Source organism: Sardina pilchardus, chromosome 18 (genome assembly GCF_963854185.1).
Source record: "Sardina pilchardus chromosome 18, fSarPil1.1, whole genome shotgun sequence".
NCBI lineage: Eukaryota > Metazoa > Chordata > Actinopteri > Clupeiformes > Clupeidae > Sardina > Sardina pilchardus.
In genome coordinates this window covers 17,821,038-17,829,012 of record NC_085011.1, presented here as the reverse complement: position 1 = coordinate 17,829,012, position 7,975 = coordinate 17,821,038, and the positions used below count along the sequence as shown (strand labels likewise).

Here is a 7,975-nt window from a genome sequence, read left to right as displayed (position 1 = left end):
AACTGGAGCACTGGAAGAGGGGCCAGCTGAGGCTGATTTCACCGCAGAAGGCAGAGGAGCCGGGGCCTGTGAATTTCACAACCCGGCGCTGGAAAAACCTGATTTATATCTGCAATTTGTCAGGGACCGCTCAGCGACTCAAAATCCACCCACGAGCATTTAGAGCAAAGACAAAAGGTCATGCATCATCAAAATGAAATTTACTGACTTACTAAAAAGCTCAAGGGTGCTTCACTGGAGAAAGGAGTGTCTACCCCTTTCTTTTTATTCGGCCTCCTTTATTCGCCACCACTTTTCACATGCCTGTATAGCTTCGTCAGAACAAGGCGTGCTTCCACATACTCACAGGCTCTGCACATATGTACGCATAAAAAAATAAATAAAAAAAAGACGAAGGGGAGGGGAATCTTTCGCTGAATAATTTTACACTTAGCTGCGAGCACACAAACTGGGACTTGGAAAGGGGAGGGGGGGGGGGGGGGGGGTGCCCATTCCAGTCCTGTGAACATCTAAACTGGCTTACAAGCTGCAGCCTTTTCCTTTGGTGGAGATCAGAAAGGGGTTGACTCACAAAAAGGGCAGGGCCCCCTCTCCCCTGGGATGCACATGCGGATCAGCACTACCAATTAGGCTCTGGTCTGAATGTGTATTTGTGTGAAAATGTGCATGGATGAGCGTGTGTGTGTGGCATCAAACAGGCCAGCAGGCAAAAGAATGGATATTGATGCTAGACAGAGGAGCCTGTGCTGAAAGCAAATTTACAATCAGACCGTCTCCCTGTGGCCATGCAAAATTCTAGCAACAGTCCTTCTTCCCCAATAACTGCATATCAGATCAGAAAGAGAATGTAGAATACATGTCTCAGCTAATGCAGTTATAAGACACAGCCTGCACAAATACAATAAACATGTCGAAGTATGTTAGTGTATCAGTGCTTTACATCAGTTCATTCTCTCAAAACAGGGTGAGATCCAGAATCTCTGAGGTTTCATGGCTTGTTCCTCAGTAAGAACCCTTAGAGGTTAAACGTCTGACTCTTCTGAAGATGAATCCTTTGTAGAATCCTTTTGAGGGTTTTTAAAATATCCTCTGTTCTCGGCTGTGACAAATTTCTTTATTCCTATTGAGAGCTTCTCTGCGACACCTTTCACTTCATGAAAACAAAACAAAACAAAAAAAAACTGTGAAATCCCTTTTCCTAGAGGGATGTAAGGTACATGTGCCTGAAATGGGTACTGACACTAAAATACAAAGATGAAAGGGGCAGCTAGAGAGTTGCAGTATTAGCAGCGCTAACTATGACCTAGCATTAGCTGCGGTAGCGGCTTGGCCTGGGCTCGTTCCCATCATGGAGGAGGAGAGTTTGAAAGCGCCAGTGGCGGCATGTAAGGCTGATGAGGGGACAAGGCCCTGGTGCCCTGAACCCGCCTGCACTCCCTGACTTCTCTTTTGCATCTTCCTCATTTGTGCCCTGGCCTTTTGCCCTCCACCCCCCCCCCCCCCCAAAAAAAACCCAGACAGCCCTCCCCCCGCCTTTCCTCCCTCCTCCTTTTTGCTCTTTGTGTCGAAAATAGACGGAAACGGCACAGTCCATCCAGAGAACATGTGCCTCTCTCTCAAAGCCTACCTTCATCTTGATTAAAGCAGAGGGAGAGAGAGAGAGAGAGAGAAAAGACAGACATAGAGAATAAATAGTTGAATGATGACTTGCCCACCCCGTCCTATTCTGGATAGTGACGCCCTAAGGTTGGCCAAAGGCCTCGCGGCTCCAGCCGAATGCCAGAACAGGCAACGCACAGTGAACAGTGTCTCTTTCATGATAACTTGACAGCAATTCCTGAAATCTGATGTCATCACTCTGTATTCAACACTGCGCTTCTCCATCGAGATCATCTGACAGTTCTTGTTTCGAAAACCCTTCAATGAGCAACAACAACAAAAAAAACTATAAAACTGCTGAGAGGTAATGCCTAGGCTTGCTGACATCTCAAACCAACTCAACCTTTGCCACAATTACACACCACTGATATGATGAAATGGGTCCCTATCCAGAGCTGTGGTATGAAGAAACGTCCTCAACATGCAGTGAAAATGAACCGTGGTATGTTCGGAGGATTACGAGCTATATTTGAATGTAGGAAAGATGAAAGTGGGCAAGTGAGAGCAACGCCTCACAAGTGAAGACACAGGCAAGACGCCTTCCTTCATGACACTCGTCTGGACTTCCTCCCAATACAGCTGGCGAGAAAGAGAGAGTGAGCGAAGAGGAGAGAGAGAGAGAGAGAGAGAGAGATGAAAAGGGAGAACGAGACAGAGGAGATAGAGTGATTTAGCAGTGGACGAGGGGGAGGCTAAGCGCCACAAGGGCCACTTCCTCCTCTCTGACTCCCATGATCTCATCGTCAGCGCTGCCCAGAGGGGGAAAGAGGGCGCTTCTGTTGGGGGCGGAAGACTGAGGCAACTGGGGTCACACCCTTCCTGCTTTCTTGGGGAGGGGAGGCATGAGCCATGGCCAGGAGTCCCTGCTGCCCTCCTCTCAGGGAGAGAGGGGAGGGGGGACCTCTAGTAGGGGTGTGGAGTGGGTGGGTGGGTAATGTGTGTGAGGTGGAGGACAGCTCTACCTCAAAAATGGCTCCAGTCACTCTTTCCTGGAGCCATTACGAACGAGGAGAAAAGCACAGGGTGTGTATGCATAAGTGAGTAAGTGTGAGTGTGTGTGTGTGTGTGTGTGTGTGTTTTAAGCAGCAGCTGTGGGCAGAGGGGGCCTGACCCTCCCTGGAGCGCCCCGTCCATGGCCTGGTCTCCTCCACAGCCGTGACACATTGGCCATCTGAGGAGCATTCCTCCACGCATGCACAGGCACTGTCCCGGCCAAGCTCGGCAGCCCAGCACCTCACAACAGCTCATTATTCTCCCTGCAGGCAGCTGGAGCAGCACCATGCAATCTCACTCCCACACTACCCGGACCAGCCTCTCCCTCCCTCGGCCACGGACTCCGCTTACCCCTCTCTCTCCCTCTTTCTCATCTGGATATCGAGACCTAATGTTGTATGAAGGACAGCCGATAAGAGGCAATAAGAGCCCGCAACACCTCATCATCAGTGTGCGTGTATGCCAGTGACGACGTTCGAAAACAAACACAAAACAACAGGGTTCCCCTTCAAGACGTTTAGGTTTTTCGTTAGTTAGTGGAGTGAACGGGTTAAATTGACATTACGGCTCTGGAGAAAAGTCTAAGGGCAGCACTAGAGGAATTTAAAAGTGAGCATACTGTGCTGGCCGGAACTGACTGGGTGTGTTCAGAGGTCTATATTTGGTGTGGTGTGTGTGCACGTGTAAATTCTATCTGGCAGCACATGAATATAGCTATCCCTGTGGCGTCACTTCCATGTTGACTTAATGCTCTGGCCCTGACACGCTCATGTCTTACTGACTAGTCCAATGGAAACCGTTGCCAGTCTTGGCAGAGGGTTATGTGAAGGCGGGCCTCAGCACTGAGGGTTCATGGGTCAGGTCATGGGCCTGGGGGGAAGCCTTTTCATGCCCAAATTTAAAAGTCTAAGAGCTCTTCAAGGCATCAACGCTTCTATTGTATGACTAAATAGACGACTGTATTCAAAAATAAAAAAAACACACACAAAATGTGTATTCGGATGACTGATAAATGATAGCTACCAATGCCATCTAATGTGTTGCATTTTGCACTTTTCACTGAGCACTATGATTTTTGTCAGTATAAAAAAATGCATATTAACAAATCATCATAAGACATCTGATTTGCAATAACTTGCATCCCTGAGCTACCTCTGTGATGCTGATACCTGGAGTGATGTCTATAAACTGAGGTCAACCAAACAAAAAGGTGCGTTTTTCACCTGCAAATCGGTTTTATGCATCACAGGAAATATTTCCGTATTCAACATGTTTCGTTTTATTAAAGCTGTCCGACTGAACTCTTAAAGGCATATGTCTTTCAGTGTGACTAGATTTCTGCTTCTTTGAAAGAAGGTTATACTTTGACCAATCACTCACCCTTATGTCATTGCGACGAACTTCCACGTCGCATACGGCATGTCCATGGTTGGGAGCGCATCTGGAGAAGCAGCAATACTGGCAGACGGCCACCTGTTCGACCTCGCAGTGATAGAGTCTGTATTCATCGTGTTGAGGGCAGCTCCAGGCCTGCACATCCTCGGCCTCAACTAGCAAATGCCCGGGATTGGGAGAGGGCTGTTGGAGATGCGTTTGGACGTGGGACTGGCAGCAAGGTGCGTTGCAGCGGAGACAAACTTTCTGTGCAGGAAGAGGCGGTCCTCGCCGACATAGGATACACTGAAGTATCGCTGGAGTTTTGTCAACATTAAGTGCGTTGAACTTCTCCACAATGTTCGTCAGTTTGATGTTTTTCTCCAGATTTGGCTTCTGATTGTAGGCGTGGTTGCACTCCGGGCACCTCACCATACCCGTGTCTTTGGCCCAGGCCTCACTTATGCATCCCCGGCAAAAGTTGTGTTTACAAGGCAGCTGTATAGGTTCCACGAACACATGCAAACAGATGGGACAAATAAGTTCCTCCTCGAAGCAGTTTTTCCAGTTCTCCGCCATGATGACGGGTTCAGTGGTGAGTGGAGTCACAGAGAACAGTTTGGCTAGCTATTGAAACACTCCTGAATGTCTTGTTCGGAAGAAGTGGTTCAGTTGTGCATGTTTCTCCTTAAAATCGCGAAGCTATGGTATGTGGCTTGTGAAACCACACAGACACACAAGACTGTATAAACATTTGATTCCATAAACAACCAGACTGGCGTCCCTTCCACGCTTATCACAAACAAGTTAACAGCAATCTAATTCCGCAGGAGCGAGCTAGAATCAGGTTTTCCAATCCAATTGCGTAGTCTCTGTTATTGCAGTGCTAGCACATCGATTTGGTTGAAAAGCTATAGTAATGCTTTGAACGTCTAAGTATACTAAACTGACCAACTTCGTTGCCCTTTATTTGCATTCTGGCGACTAGGTTGTGATCAAGAAATGGCCACATCTGTCAAACTGCTACAGTCCCTTCCATTCGAATGAGTCCTCTATTAAGGAATTGTACCAGCAGTCTCTCGTCACATGTTCGTCGCCACGCTGTAAAATATAGACATACAAAATCAATGCTATGTGATTATTCTTCAGAGCTAGGCTTCGGATATCTTTTTCACGTTGCCATCATTTTTCTTGGCTATACGTGGAAAATACTGATGAGTCCCCAGTGCTCTGATGTCTTCCTTGAGAGAAGAAACCCAGTGTATAGAAGTTAACAAAATGCATAGTCAGTTCTCAAAAATTAATGGCGACACTCCCTCCACTGATATAAAAACCTGTATTCCCTTATCTCTGACGTCATTCTGGGTAAAGGTATCTTCCCAGCGTATAAAAGTGACTTTAAAAGTAGGCTACCTTTCGTCTGACTGATCCCGAATACGATTGGTCTTCACTGCGTTCCTGTACCTAATGGGCTAAACTAGCTTTCAGTGGGCAGATAGCTTTGTAACCCACAAAACACTTACAATCGCGAATAAATGTGTTCTTTTTTTCTCAAGGCATCTTAACCTCTACCCTCACTTCTACTTATCACAATGGTTAATTCATCGCCGTAAACCTTACACTAGAAAGTGTCTGTTTTATGGTTTAAATAAAGATATGTATTTTATATTTGAGAAAACACAAGGAAGTCACTTGGGAAAACAAGAACAAAGTGGATTAGGGTAACGTTACAGGCGTAAACCACACGTAGACTAGATCTTTGGGTAAATCTTGTATGAAAAAGGTTTCATATAGATAGCTACTAGTTTTCTATTTTCGCCCTCTTGAATCAGATCGCTCTCACCTTACCTCGCTATCTTTATTTCGCTCTTAACTATCTGCCCTCATTTGCGATGTAAGAAATTTCCGAAACACTAATTCTTGCCATGTCGACGGTCCACTGGTCCCCGGACTGAAGAGATTTGTATTCGTTTTCAATTAAAAATAGCCAGCAACGTAATGTCATGCATATATTCTCTTCAACTGGGGAGCTTAAAATGTTTATATATCAAAGCAGGCTTTCTAGTTCTTAAAGGGGACGATGTCGTTTTAACCTTGTTGTCGCTTGCTGTCATCAGCCATCTTGTTTTCCTCGTTTAAAGCGGATAAAAACGACGTATCTAGGCTATTTATTTTCTCTACCTCATTTGTATGCTCTCAATTCAGCTATATTCCCAGAAAATGTAGATCGACAGACGACTTTGCTTGGTCAGTCCAGGGTAGTTCGTCCGGAGTTAAAATCCTTTGGAAATCAAGCGCAGGGAGCTGTATTCCACTCGGTGTCCGTGTTATTATTTATGATATATAGGCCTATATTCTTGCAAGCGAAATCCTTGATGTGAGGAATGCAGGCATAGGACTGCAACTCGGCTCAGAACACATCTCACATTTACTCCCCCCTTCTGCGAATCACGTGACCCGTCACAGACTTGATACATTAAACCGGGAGGAGTTGATGGCTAAACGGGGCGGGGTTTAACTTAAAAGGGGAATGCATCGGCTCTTCTTTTCAGAATAGGCGAACTGGAATTCGTATTCGCTGCATCTATTAAACCTCTTTGTTCTCCTTCAGATAAAATGAAAATGGTGCCGTGATAAACAAGGATATTGAGGTATTTACTAGAGATAAAGGAGATGTTACTTTGATAAATAATGCCCAACATAGAGTAAACTAAATTGTGAGAGGTGTAGGCTATGCTATTTTAAAACATTGTTAAAAGTGTGATTAGTGCATCACCCCCGGTGTTTTTTTTATAAACCGTTTCAGTAGGCTAAGCCACGCATCTGATACAGGCAAAATGTGGCAAAATGACATCAATCAAACAAATGGTGGTATGATTTATTAGTCTATATATTATAGGCCACATAATGTGCTCTAGTGTTTTTCATTTATAGAATCGAATGTAGGCCCATAAGCCTGAGAACATTAGACATTTCTTTCAGGCAAGATCAGCAGCGCTTATGAGCAGCATTAATAAGGTTGCAATGAAGAAGGGCAGTCTGAATTCTTGAGGAAAGTGACACCCACACTCTGTGATACAATTTAGAGTTCAGAGCAGCTGGAAATTTAAAAGGGTAAGTCCAGTTGGTCGGGACCGGACCATGCCACGCGCTCACGTGTGTTAGTGAAGGTTTCCCCTCAATGCTGTGACGCCAGATATGGCACACACAATGTTTTCTCAGTCCATTGTATGGCAATTTAAGGTATTTACTGTCAACTCTTGCTTTGTTCATATGAAGATCACGAGGGCCACCTGCCCAGATTAATGGTGTTGGAGGCTAGCCTGGCCTGTGTGCTTTGGGTCTCAAAAGCAGACTTGGGATAGTAAAACCTTTCCTGCCTTGTGACGCACATTTCCTCAAAGAGAAGCGTTCTCATGCCCACTGGCTGTGGCTGGCCCTGTTCCCTTGCCCCACACAGCCTTTGCCAGCGGAATTTCAGCAGGTGGCTTGACGTGTTTAATGCCTATTCCCTAGGCCCTACTGGACAGCTTAGAGGCTAACTAAAACACAGTATGACCTTGATAGTTGTCATTTTTGAGAATAGTGAGTTTGGAGGAAATATTGTTTTTTGGCTGTGTAAGCTTACCCATAATTCAAATGAATAACTCTGTCAATGTAGGATTATGGTAACTCTATTGGCTTCTACTTCTCTCTTCTTGAAGCCTCGCATTCCCTCCATCAGTCTCACATTTCCTTGTGAAGGTCTGAGTCACAGACTAATTAAGACCTCAGCATGGCTGGTATTCTCGGGCTGACGGGACAAGCTGAGCCTGAGACGATGTAGGCCACGTGTTTGACAGGAGCCACCCAACACTGAAGAGAAAAGATGATCATCCCAACATCAGAACATCCCCCTATTTTCTGTACCTGCATTTCCTCACGGTGAACTGTGCTGTGCAATCATGTC

At 45.7% G+C, this 7,975-nt stretch overlaps 1 protein-coding gene across 1 annotated transcript in view; it reads right to left on the bottom strand.

Annotated features, from left to right (window-relative positions):
* The window catches only part of trim8a (tripartite motif containing 8a), a 16,769-nt gene extending 10,329 nt beyond the window's left edge, over window positions 1-6,440 (bottom strand). Inside the window, exon 1 of the mRNA XM_062520369.1 lies at window positions 4,033-6,440. Within this exon, the coding sequence (XP_062376353.1) occupies window positions 4,033-4,605 (573 nt within the window). The 5' untranslated portion in view covers window positions 4,606-6,440. The remainder of the gene's footprint in view (window positions 1-4,032) is intronic.
* Window positions 6,441-7,975: the final 1,535 nt, after the last annotated feature.